This window comes from Cavia porcellus, unplaced genomic scaffold (assembly GCF_034190915.1).
Source record: "Cavia porcellus strain 051 isolate PalLab524CR breed Dunkin Hartley unplaced genomic scaffold, mCavPor4.1 scaffold_22, whole genome shotgun sequence".
In the NCBI taxonomy this organism is placed as follows: domain Eukaryota; kingdom Metazoa; phylum Chordata; class Mammalia; order Rodentia; family Caviidae; genus Cavia; species Cavia porcellus.
The window spans coordinates 17600223-17614245 of NW_026947505.1; the positions used below are offsets into that span (position 1 = coordinate 17600223).

Genomic DNA, 14023 nt, shown 5'->3' on the forward strand with positions numbered 1-14023 from the left:
AGCAGAGAATACCATTTTAATATGCAAATGGATACCAAAAATTAATTAGACAGACTTTTACAATGGAAAGAAAATTCAGCCAGCCTGCCTGCCGACAAACCCACTGAGGAAACTGGAGCTCACACAGTCTCAGCTGCTGCATGGAGCTGCAGATAGTGAGAGCTGCCTGGAGCAAGCATGAGGCCAACCCTGAGCTTGGGATTCGAGAGTTTGCAGTTAACATGACTCAGTGGTAAGGCACTTGACGTAATTAGACTTTCAAGCTCCCAGCGCAGCTGACTGGGGGACCAGCTGCACACAATTACCAACTTGGGCTCCGTAGAAAGACTAGGTATGTGCTCTACAAGGCCCAGGTTTTAGAACAGGAAAGGGTCTCAGCAGTTAAGTGATTAATCTCTTCCATTTATAGTTAAACGGAAGCCCAGAAAGGCTAAATGACTGGTCCAAATTCACTGATAACACTACCTAGATTAGAACCTGTGTGTTGTGGCTTCCAAGCCCATGCTTGCTCTGTATTTAAAGCTCCCCCTCACATCCTGGATGGAAGGAGCTCCTGGGATGAGAGCTGAGACCTCAGATGCAATGGAAGCCACTCTGGGGACAAAGTGAGTTTAACTGACACAGAAGACAGTGTAGACAAGAAATTATTTGGTGGCCATATGAGTCTGTCAGTTCTTAAAGGTATCCAACATGGGTAAATGCAACGACTTCTGTGGATAGAGGTGTGCACGGGCTAGATGAACCATCTCCTTCAGAGTAAATTTCTTTCATTTGTGACATCTCAGGGTATATGAGTTGGATGTCCTGGCACCATTTGATTTCAAAACAAGTCCCTCATGGCTGGACACAAATTATAAAGGTAATTTTAAATTTTTAAATTCTTATCAATAAGTGAACTATGTGCCTCCAAAAATCAAAATCTTTTTAAAAAAAATTCCAAAATAATCATGCCTGTCTTTCAAACACCTGTATGTTATGTCTGACTTCAAAAGCTAATTAGGAAAGTATTATCAAAAACTTCAGATTAAGTAATCCTAGGAGATGGAATAAGAAGGCTGTTAGAATTCTCACGTGAATTTTTATTTCACAATAAATACATTTTAAAGGAAAAGGAAGAATGACAATATTCTGATGTAGAAAATGTTCCTAACATACAAGATAGAAAATGAAGACTGCTAAGACTTCGTGTAGTGTAGTTTTATTTTTGAAGACTAGAGTAAAATTCATGATTTCAATGGTAAGATGTCTGGAAAATTATACAACAAACTGTTATCTCCCATCTGGAATGACCAAGAAATTTCATTTTCTACTTTGTACATTTCTGTTTTGCTTTATTTTTCTTCCCAAAATAGTGCAGAATTTATTGCAGAGGAAGTGTCTGAGAGCACAGTAGGATAACAAGGTTGACACCATTAATTGAATATTTCAAGTAGCTCGTGATGGAGATTTGCAATGTTTTCAACACAGAGAAACGATAATATCTGAGGTGATAGATGTGGTAGTCATCATGAACGGATGATTATGCACCATATACATGTGTTAAAATATCCTACTCTGCCCCACAATGTGTAGTTGCTATGTGTCATTCAAAAATTTAAAGCAGCAATTTATTGCAGAAGACAAGCAATAGGAAAGCATACACTAGGAAAAAACCTATACCTTTTCAATTTTGCATTTCCATTGAATAAATAATGTATACCTTGTATATTCATAAGCCCGTATGTCAGTAAAAATGCCTATTTGAATACACATCAGCCATACTTGTTTTGGGGTGTTCATGTTAAGTTTGCTCCTTCTTCCTAAGAGCAAAATTTTAATGCCACTTTCCATTATAAAATAATACACACCAGCAAATGAAATTTTAGACAATACTGATAAGTAGAAAGGAAAAAAGAAAAACAACCATAAACTTACTTTTTGTGTATCATTATTCTTAATATTCTGTTCAATTTTTTCACGTTTCTAAAAAAGTACTCTCAAATCTCTAAATATTAAAATTTTTTTAGAAAACCACGGGATAACCTTTCTTGGGGGCGGGGGAAATATGCAAATATACAAAATTGCCTCAAGCCAAAGAAAACAGATTTCAAAAATGATTTGTTTGGAACACTTGGCCAGCTAGAATTACTGAATTCAAATCAAAAGCCTTAAAACATCCTCCTCCACTGGATAACCTTGTTTGGTGCCTTTATTGATTCAATTTTGGACAGCAAAAATGTGTGAGAACTAGAGATGTTTATTGTAACAAGATACAAGAAGTCTCATGTTTTATCTGCCCTTTCTCTTCACATATTGCTTTACTGGAGATAGAATTAACTTATTACTGTTATATTATATATCTCCACAAAAGATAAGAAGATAGTCACAGGAAAGAGTCAAGATGAGGCATGTATGTGTTTTGGGCAGGGAGAGAGCACTCATGCCGGACTGTCATGTAATCCTTGCCTTCTGGTCAGTCACAGAAGACAGGCCAGTGTCACAGGCTTATTGGAGAAGGTTGTTTATACATACCAGAGATTAGTGAAGAGCCCCAGGACGTCTGGCCTAGTTTATAGAGTCATTTTCTGTTACAAAACAGGAACATTTCCACAAAGATATTGATAAACTCTTAGCCTATTAAATCTTTAATTTTGGGTTTAGGAAGATAAGTGTCATAACTCTCTAAGGTGGTTGCTGTGAGAATTCAGTCTTGTTTAATCTTGGAGATAAATGTAAGGGTCACCTTAGAGCCCTAGGCTTCAATGTAGGATCAGGTTTCTTGTCTATTCAATGATTTTTTCACCCAGGAGATCAGTTTTTGAAAGGACACTGGAACATGTGTTTTAGGCAAACCATTTCAAGCAGTGATATCTTTCCTTTGTGTTGCACAGAAAAACTTACAAATTCCTTTTGTTTAAACCAAAAACCTCCCCACATTTTTCTGAGGTAGATAAGATAGTGTTCCATTTCCAGTTTATCCAGAGGTTAAAATCCTGCTCAGTGTCTTAATTAGGACTCTTAAACTGTAAATGCTAAACTAGAATTCTGCTATCCTGACCTCCAGTTTTGTACTATTTCCTTTAAATCATGCTTTTTTTTCCTATTATAGACAAAGCCTAAATATTCTCTGTCATTGCTTACAAATAAGACTTGTGCAAGACGAAAATTGCTATCTCCAAGCAGCTTCAAGTTAACCTAGAGAGCTAACTGTTGGCAAAGGAGGCATCTCTATTTTCCTATAATACTACGGAGCCTGGGTGAGCCTTTTTTGGAGGCAGGAGTGAAATTTGATAGTAGAAATAATATTATGACAGGACAACACCAGGTTTCATTTTAGGGAGCAGGATATGCCAAACTGATTTGTATTAGTCAAAGAAATTTCCATCCAATAGAAAAGGAGTTACCATAAATTCACCATTCAACTGCTGGAGACTACAGAGTTAAAATAAATACAGTGAAAAAGGGACAAAGACGGTGCCTGAGCTTGCTTACTTTATGTCCCATTTACCAATTAGGCAGTCAATGACTTGCTGGTTAATAAATTATTTCTGCACAGTAGGAAATACTGTAGGTGATTATTTTATTTTCTGCTTGAAAAAGATATAGCATTTACATAGATTTATTGATTCCTGAATTATATGAACCCACCAGTCATTTGCTATGTTTTAAAAGGAAGAAAGGTTGTTTTTATGGAAAGTGGTATTATTTGCCAAGGGTCTTTGGTGGTATACACATCTATGTGCCACTTTAAAGTTTGATGAACCTCTTTTTTGAAGCTACTGTTGCCTTAGAGGGCCGTATAAAAACAAGAGGCCAAAGGTTGACTCTTCTTGTCTTCGGTTCTCTTAGAGCTTTGTGGTCCTGGCTGGTGAATAACACTTTCTTCATATTCAGGGAAGCCATCATGTGACAACCAGTGAGTGCACAAGTATTTCTGCCCACATCTGTCATTCTTCCATGACAATCAGTCATGTTTCCCGGATGACTATCTGAACGTACCAAGTTACTACGAAAACCCAAAGGAACTCCTTTCCAAGATAGGCCCTTCTTGGTAACAAAGAACTGTCATAATTCAATAAACACTGTTTTCTAAAAACCAAGAACTGAATTCTTTCACTAAGTCCATAAACTTTTCATATCTTTTAACAACAATCCAATGAGATATTTGCACATAAAGTGTATTTTGTAGCTCTTCTTTATTACACATTACTTGTTAAAATACTAAACACAAACAATATGAAAGAAAAATTATATATGGCTAGTTATAGTTCTATAAATCTAAGAATAATTAAGCGATATATTAAATGTTCTTCTCTATATTTGAGGATCAGGTAAGAGATGGGCCGTTTTAAAAATCTTTGGAAAATTCTTTGCTGGGTTAAGTTCTCATGGTCTTCTTGCTAGCTGTATGTTAAAATTGTTAATTACACTAGTCTCAAAAATTATATTCTTGGTTTTCTTCGCAGTTCTTTTGTTCTCAACAGAAGTCACCTACTTTTTTTGTGGGTTGCTTTTTGCTCTGATCGTAGAAGAGTGGGTTTGGGATTATGCTGTTTCAGTCACCATTCTTCATGTTGTCATCACTTGTACCGGTAAGGAAGTAAAATAGCAGAAACAAAGAAAATGCATTATTTTTGATGTTGTTTCTAAATTACATCCTACGGGTAGACTCCGCCCTGTGCCCTGCTGATGATGAAGTTCACTCCTCCTCCCATCTCCTCCTTGTAGGCAGGTTTAGACAGCTGTGTGTGGGTCAGGGCTGTACTGAAATGTAGGTGTTTCCTATCTGCTTTTCATGTTCAGCTTGCCATCCACCGGTGTGGAGTTTGTCTCCATAATTCAGATAGTCCCCTCAAAACCATTTCCAGAGGTAGAAATTAACCAGTGATCTAAAAGTGGGGCATGAGGAAACCTAGAGTTTCCCAATAATCCTTATTTTTGACAAGAATACCAGTTCTCCAAAGTTTGCATCTTCACCTGTGATCGCTGGCGGTAGAAGAAAATGCATTCAGATTTCAGTTTTGCCTTTTCCCAGAAATGTCCTCTTGGCCAAGTCACATTTCATGTTAGTTTCCTCTGTTACAAGAGGGAGAGGCCTGGTAAAATTGCAGTGAGATCATGAGAAATTCTCTGAAACAGCATCCATCATAAGACAATTACTCCGTGCTTGAGAGTTTCATGCACTCACTCATCCATCCATGTGAAATTTTCTCCTCTCCTCTACCCTTTTCCTCACCTAACTACCCTCTATTATTTGTTTAAACATACAAGTGTGGACAATTGTAAACACATGTTATAAGTCAATGCTTATTTTTATTACCAGTTCACATGACTCTTGAAATTTTAGTGTCCTGATCTATTGATAGTATAATCTGTCTGCAATTTAAGAGCACAGAGTTTCCAAATGAATTGCTACTTCCCAGCTTTCCTGCTATTAGAGGATGCCAGAGTATTGATCCTCTCACATCAATTTTCTCAGCTACAAATCATCTCTCAGTAACTCGGAGGACCTTGGGTTCTCTCCATCGTCTCGGATTCCCTGTTTTAACTCTAGGGCTCAAGTTTTCCAGGAAGGCAGCCACAGAATATCTGTAAAAGGATCTGGGTCCTCAAGATAGCAATAGGCCCCAAGTTCTGGTCCCAGAAAAGTTCTTAACTTGTTGTCAGACATGTGTTATGTAGAAGATGCTGAGCCAATGACTGCTTATTAGAAGCGACTCTGGAGTGAAGTGATTCGGAATTCTAGAGGCAGCCAGGACTCAGGATGGTCATAGACCCATCGCTGCTGCACCTCACTTCCAATCAACATTGTGAGCACACGGAGAACCTGATAATACAAAACATCACATCTAAGGGAGGAGTTCCAAATGTTGACTTAACACACAGCTTTTTGGACCATGACTTAAATACCAAATTGGGGCTCCCTGATTCCATGAATATGGACCAACTGTTGCTTCATTCTACTGATATCATTTGACCAAACAGAAATAGATATTTCTTCATGAGTAAAAAGATAATGTATACTTTGAAAATAAACACTCCCTTTTTTATTCTATTGCAGTCATGCTGGAGTTTCCCTTGACATCACACTGGTGGGCTGCTTTAGGTATGTTGGAATTATTCTAGTTTAGATTCTATGATGTACAAAAATAATGTCGACTAGAATAAATTTTGGAAATAGATTTTTATCTTAGATATGGATTTGATTATTTTATACTCTAAGAGACTTGGGATGGTCATATTCTTTTTCTAAGAGAATAACAATGATACACAAGTAAGTGAAAACCACACAGTTGACTGAGGGTAGACTCCTTTGGTTGTCTCTTCCAGCCAAACCTACCCTGAGGGCAGTTCAAATACAGTCCACACCAGAGATTCTGCCAGCTTAACCTGTGTTGGAAACACACTGGCAAATAGACATACAAGAAATTTACCAAACTCTGCTTCTCTTTTTGATAAAATTTCCCTTTATGAAAGAATGACAGATTTTTCTTTATATATGGAGCAATATATTCAGTAGAAGTGCATGAAAGCTAGAGAAATGTTGTATATTCTGACAAAGTTTTCATTAAACTGTAGGTTCCCTTAGACAGCTTCTAAGTCTCACCTATACCACTAGTTAGTTCTCCCTTCTTTCCCTATCAATTTTCACTTGTGGTGGGTATTAAGGACCAAGACATTATAAGGAAACCAGAGAAAATGTATTTTCCCTTTAAAAAGCATTTATTTTTGTGCTATTACTGGAACCCACATGTGGACTGTTGATCATATACACAACGGTGATTCGGGTATCCCACTGTACACATAAGCAACAGGGTTGACTCAGAAATAGCATGAGGCACAGGTGTATGCAAAACCTGATGCCAAACTGTGCAGTTCCCCCATCACCACTCCCCATTACCTGATATCTCCTCATCCCTTTTTAGAGGTCATGTTTGACCTAACTCTTCACATTTTATCATGGGACCAGCCTCCATTTCTTCTTATACCCTTAAGCATGCAGGTTCTTCTTAGATGCAATTTATCAAAGCAAATCATCTTGCAACAGTCAAGGATCCCAAAAAGGGTCAATATTTAAAGGATGAAAAGGCTAAAGCCTGTTGTATGTTTCACTGGGTGATTCAAGCAAAATAGTCAAGTCTCAAGATATCTCTCCAAAAAGCAAAATGATGACAAGGAATGTGAGAACCACAGAAACAACTGTCCATTGAAGTCAGTAAAATGGGTAGAAAAAGCTCTCGTGTAAGGAGCAAAGAATTTAAGGGTATACTAAAGTAAATTAGCTTCTGCCTCACCCCCATTTATGGGGAGTGATTGGGCTGGAGATTGATCACATGTGTGGGGCTAAAGCAATGCCAGCCTGAGAACACTGAGCACCCGAGGTCAGATGACAACACGTTGTGAGGCAGGTCCTTTCTCCGTTAGGAGAGGGGTTTCACCTGTTGTCAACCTGGTGCCGATTGTATCAACAAACTCACTACAGTCCTTGGGCAGTTCCTTTCCTCTCACCATGAGAGAGGGCTCTGCATGACCTCAGCTTTCTGCATTCTGATTTTCATTTCTTCAGCCTCCACCATTCTCCCCCTGGGAATTTCAAGCACTGCGCTGGGTGTGGCATTATGGCACCTGAACAGGGACCTGGGGTATGAGGAAACTCCCCTGTATGGCAGGAGAGAGGACACCTCGCTGTGCTGGTGCAAAGAAACCAGGCTCATGAGAGCAAAAGGACAAAAGACCTATTAGCATGCAGGACCAAGAACTGTAGTCTGGAGCTGGGCATCTCCTGCACACAGACCTTGAGGCCCTCACTGAAGTGCAGTTGGTCTGCGTGGGGCTGGGATGATTGTGATGTTGCTCTTCATGGCCCATCCTTTGAGAAGCAGCGATGGAAAGCATGCCAAGACTCTTAAACTATGTGCAGCACTTAGCTTGAAACAAAGCCAGTAAGTTTTATTACATAACATCATTTTCAAGTTCTGAACACTGAGGAGTTCTTCAAATCATCTAAAGTTAATTTCCATTGTTTTCCAATACCATCATTTCCCAGAAGTGGCCATCCACATTTAGCTCAGACTTAAATAATTCAGTCTAAAAATTATGTTTTCCCTAGAAATTTACTTTATAAAACAGGGAAATCAAGATAAGAAACAGCAACTATACAGGAAATTAGACTGTTATAATATCTTTGGGGGGTGAGTAATAGAGACTAAACCCAGAACCTTTGCACTGGGCTGCAGCCCCAGCACTTGTTTTTATTTTATTTTATTTCTTTACCTTTTTATTTTGAAACAAGGTCTTGCTAAGTTGTTAAATTGCCCAGTCTGGGCTTGAACTTGCTTCCTGCCTTAGATTCTGAGAGTTCTGAGATTACAGACATATGCCACCATTCCCAGTTTACAATATCACTTTAAAAAATTGTTCTTCCTTAATGATAGTATGAAATAATTAGGAACTTTGGAAGACAAACAGCATCACAACTCTAACATTTATTTGTGCTATGAACAGTCACATAAAGCAAAGCTGAATGCTTCTGAGCAGGCTCAAATATTTGTCACGTACAGAAAACATTTACCTCTAAATATGTTGCATTTGGCTTCCAAATATAAAGATTACATAATATTTTTAGAAACATTACACTAATCTTGTCTATTATCTTCAATCTGTTTGGAAAACAGCAAGCAAACCCAAATATGTGCTGGTATCGCCACTCAATTTTAATTCCCCACATAATTAATACTTGCATTTATTGACTGTTTAATTTGAGCCAGAAACACTGGATTTATTTCACTAACCTTATTGTAGTTCTTTGAGATAAATATTATATTCTACTTTTGCAAATGTAGAAACTGTTGTGTACCAAATCGGATAATTTAGTAGAGTTCTTTCAGCCACAAAGGTGGTCCCATGCTTAGGTCCCTTTTTCCTTCTGACCTAGATTGTCACTTGGAGATACTTCTGCATACCAATCCTGAAGCTTTGACTGCAAAGATGTGGTGGTTGTAACCTTGGGACCACTAGGATCTCAGAAAATACACAATGTAACACAGAGGGCACAGAAATTTACAGACATCCACCCTTCAGGCATGAAGAGAACACAAAGAAACTGAGAAGAATATAGAAGATCAGTCAGACTCACAAGCGTGAATAGGACTTCCTTGTTGCTTTTCAGCTCTACGACTGGTTTTCCATGTTGGACAAAGCATGTTTAGGATAAAACGTGATGCACAAAAACACAGACAGACAAAACAATCAAAATATGTATTTCAAAACTCAATTGCTTAAGCTTTTGAAAAGAAAATTATAGAATGCTGTAAATTGCAAGTATTTAAAACAAATTTTAAGCTTAAGTATTCTTAATAAAATATTCAGCCCCCAGCATGGTGACTGTCATATATATGTATACTGTCATATACAGTAAGTGTTAGTTGGGTAACTTCAGGGAGAATTAGGTGAGATGACGCAGCAGAGATTTTCCTAGCATGTAGTGAATACATATAAACTCTTGATAGACAACTCCAGTGGATGACCCGGGAGGCTGTTTAATTTTCACCCTAGGAGAGTTGAAGAAATAAACAGAAAACTACCAGTTGTATGTCAGTTTTATAGATAAATATTATATATTTGGATACATTATTGGAGTATATGAAATATTATATTATATGATGTACTATTTATTTTATATATAAATATTATATATTGAAAACATTCATTGGAATATGTTATGTGATATATTATTATACCATATGATGTACTATTTATTTTCATGTATAGATATTACACATTTGAACACACTGGAGCATGGATTGCAAAGAGAACAAGATAATACAGGACACATAATTTACAGTATCATTTTATAATCATCACCCAAAGAGTCAAATACAAAAGAAAGGAGTAGAGGAAATCTGTCCATACACTAAGACCCAAAGAACCCAGTTGAAGATCTGGAGCCCATGACATGCCCCCTATGAATCCAGCTGGAAGTCTAGAGCCCATGACAATGACTTATGCAAGTCCTTTTCATGGATCTGCACTAGGAAGGCCCAAAGGTCAGTGGTGGAAGCCAGAAAGCATCCTGTGCTAGCAGGATGAAGTATCTGTACCAATAGGTTGGGGATTCTGCATTGGAGCCAGGAAGCAATGCTCCAAGTAAGGACCAGGGCTCCCCTGAAAAGTATCACAGCCAACCTCAGCAACAGTGAGGTCCTGAGTACCTCCAACAATGAGGACAGCAGAGTTCATATCAGGAAGCCAGCGTGTGACAAGCTTCTCCTGGATACTAACAACACACAGCTTCTCCTCTGGAGCCAGGAAATGACAAAGTATGGACAAGAGCTCCCCCAAAGTGAACTGCACCCATTCTCAGTGACAACAAGGTCCTGAGCTCCTCTGACCATGAGAACAGCCAAGTCCACATCAGGAAAGGAGCTCACAAAGCTCCTCCAGGACAATACTACTTCTTCTCCAGTTCTTTTTGTCTTGGCAACAATGCTCAGGGGGGTCATCCATGCTCACCACCATCTGATTCAGCTCACCTGGTATTACAGGTTAACTACCAGTTATCAATCCACCACAATATGTATTTGGAGATTATATGATGCATTATATATATTATTTATAAATAACATGTATATATGATAGCACATATTTCTTATATATCATATAATATGCATACTGTGTTATAGTATGCATACAATATATAATATATGCATATTATATATCATATAACATGTTGTATCATAACCTATACATGATTTATATATATATATATATATGATTTATTTATATATAAGATAGGGGCATAAAAATACTTTTATGTGGGCCATGGTAATTGGGACAGAAGACTGCTCGATGACTTTCTGTTGCTGACACGTTCTCTCTTTTTCTTCATGACTGACACTGCAGTCTTCATAGTAATGCAACAAGCAATGAAACTACTTCAGTTGTTTGTTCTGCTCACAAATTGAATGAACTCAACAACTATGTCATGGCCAACTTAAAGATTTCCCTTTAGATTCAGACAAATATTGATGATAACACTGTGCTGACTTACCTGTTCCTAGCCCGGCATTATTTATACCACATATTAGCCTCCTTTATTCAGATTTAATTCTCTCCTTGCCTTGTATATCTATGAGTCTTATTTGTGAACTTCTGTAGTATTGCTTAGTACCTCAAGAAAGCATGTAAAAAATACGTTTTATTTGGTACAAGCCTTTCAAAGATGTAAATTTTTTGTAAATTGGAAGAAAAATACTGAAAGAAATGCTATAATTGTAAGTGAAAATAACATTTTCTCCATGAAAAATAGAAAATTGTCTCCTTGAAATTTATTTACAACACCACAAAATGTACTGTGCCCTCACTGGCCCTCCCACATAACAAGTGCCACCTGGAGTCCAGTGAGAATCCATGTAGGTGAATGGATGAGCATTCGATACCACACCTGAGTGACTGTTTCCCTCTGAGTGAGCAGGGTTGGCTTCCTCAGGGTGCCATCATCACACACCATCGGTAGTGTTTTTCACTGAAGGCAAAGCTTTTCTGTTCATGACAACAGAAACCAGGCCAACTGGGAATGCTCTCTCAGGGTCTGTGTTGGTTATTTTTCTCTCCTTGCTGAGACAAAATACCTGATACTGAAATTAAGGAAAGAAAGGTTTATTTAGCTCACTGTTTGTGGAGGTTTCAGTCTGTAAATAGCTGGCTCCAAGGCAGCGTGGCATGGCACAGGGGCAACACTTCAAGGTGGCAGAAGACAGCAAAAGCAGCCAGAGCAAAAAAGGAGGGAGGAGCAAGCCTCTTCGCCCTTAGATTGTAGGCAGGCTGGGCCCCTCATCCCTGGGGTGGGTGTAGCATCCCACCATCTCCCATGCCCTCTCCTTCACACGCTAGGATTTCTACAAAGTAACGACCCTGGCCCTGCTGAATCACTGAGTTAAACCTCTGACCTCCATTTGACACAATGAACAACATCCTAGAGGGAAAACACTTGTCCTCTACACCCCAGAATGCAGAGCTGCTGAGTTACTTAGTTAAGAGCATCTAGCCTTCTCAAGTGGACACAATATACAGTCACAACAGGGTCTCGCCTTAGATAGGAGCTTTCCTGTGAGGAAATTGGAAATCTCGTCAGGGTTCCTACCTCAGACAGTTTTACCTCTCATGGACATTGTGTTGTGACTGCTATACAAGAGCAATCAACTTATGAAAACTCTCTTATTAGGTTGATATTGATTGAATTGATTTTTAAAACAAACAAAAATCACTAGAAATAAAGGTGTTTTCATAAAACCAAACAACCCAGATAGGTGAATTTCTGGTTTTAAAAATATTTTTTTTACTTAAAGTAAATGAACATGGTTTTCTTTTAAAATCAGACGGAAGCTACATTAGCTTATCATCTGCTATCTATTTATTATCTATTATCTATCATCTGTCTATTGACAGGTATGTAAACAGTAAAAATATAAATACATGACTAGTTGAAAAGTTGAAAGAACTAAGAATTCTTTGGTACATGTACTGACTTCAGTTAAATGTCTGAGTTTTTAAGAACTCATTGATTTTTCATCTATTCTCAAAAGCAGTTCTAAATTTTAACAATTTAGCAACCTCAAAAAAGAACCTCTACTCTCTCTTGGCTGAATCTGAAACTACTCTATTTCAAATGCTTTATCTGTTTGAGAAGAATTATTTTTTTATTAGGACATTTTTGACGTACATAATGTTTACATTCCTTGTGCGGAGTTGGTGGACACACATAATACATTTTAATTTATTTCTTCATCCATTTCCTCTTCCCTCCATCTTTTAAGCCCCTTCCCCTTTGTGAAAGCTCTATCTCCTTACTTCCTGTTTTCTGTCTTGTGTTTTGCTCCTTGTTTATACAGCTCCAGGTACCTTAGTGATGACAACTGTTCTCATTCATACCCTTGCTAGTGGATTATCCATTCTTCGTAATTAACCAAAACTTCCCTTTCCTTTCTTTGCAGGATCTGGCTTAATATCAATGATATGTGGAGGCCAGACTTTAGCATATTGTCTGTTCAAGGACAACTTTATCTACCCAGATCTGGATAACTTCTAACAGTACAGCTGGATTAATTTGCCTCAGAATTTCTATACTATAACATTTATTGTGTCAGAGCTTAGTTTTGCTTTTTGTTCATGTTCAAGTTTGAAGTTTTTCAGTACATTTTATAACTATTAGAAGAAAAGAAGTTAACCAAGAGCAGATCAACCCTAGGAAGAATTCACATATGAAATGTCGCAAATTCATAAAATGCAGTGTTTCCCAGTATATCCTTTAGAATAATTGTTCTGAATAATGCTATTATTATTGTACAAAGAGACACAGTTTCATGTCTAAATTTATTTGTGGAATCTTGGTTTTTAAGTAGAATAGAACTTATTTATTTCAGGGCCTCTCAGAATTTTTCATGTTCTATTGTGAGCAAATCATCTATTTACCCTCTAAGAAATGTCATGTTGTATCTCAGGGAACTTTCCAAAATTTATCTCGTATTGATCAGGTACTTGTTTAGGACATTTAAGGAATAATTTACATTATGCACAATTACTGCAATATAGTTGACCAGGTACACACTTTATATTGCATGGAAAGTACAGAAGAAGCCAGATTCAAACTGCTTCCAATTTCTGCGATCAGAGTTAGATTGTATTATTGTCTCCACAGTGTGGGCTCTGGGTTGGAGGCTTTCATATGAAATTGCTGCTTTTAAAAAAACAATCTGTGCCTGTTTCTTTCATTAAACTGGTCTACTAACACAACACTTCTTACAATTGTATGTGCATTTGATTTGGGGATCTTATTACAATACAGATTTTGATGTTGAAGGGATTGGGGGGAGCCCCACTATATATTTCTAACAGTTTCCAGAAAATGCTGGTGCTGCAGCTTGATGGGTCACACTTTCTATAGCAAAGATACAAGTGGTTTTGACTATCTTTTCAGTATATACAGTTCCATATTACCAATCCTATAGTTCTTTTCTTGTCATTCACAAAGTATCTACTGAGTTTA

At 37.7% G+C, this 14023-nt stretch overlaps 1 protein-coding gene across 1 annotated transcript in view; it reads left to right on the forward strand.

The window, feature by feature from the left end:
• Positions 1-13765, forward strand: part of Tmem244 (transmembrane protein 244) — a 32162-nt gene extending 18397 nt beyond the window's left edge. Inside the window, exons 3-6 of the mRNA XM_063233357.1 lie at positions 786-859; positions 4446-4571; positions 6041-6085; positions 12972-13765. Of these exons, the coding sequence (XP_063089427.1) occupies positions 786-859; positions 4446-4571; positions 6041-6085; positions 12972-13066 (340 nt within the window). The 3' untranslated portion in view covers positions 13067-13765. The remainder of the gene's footprint in view (positions 1-785; positions 860-4445; positions 4572-6040; positions 6086-12971) is intronic.
• The last annotated feature ends 258 nt before the right edge of the window (positions 13766-14023 follow it).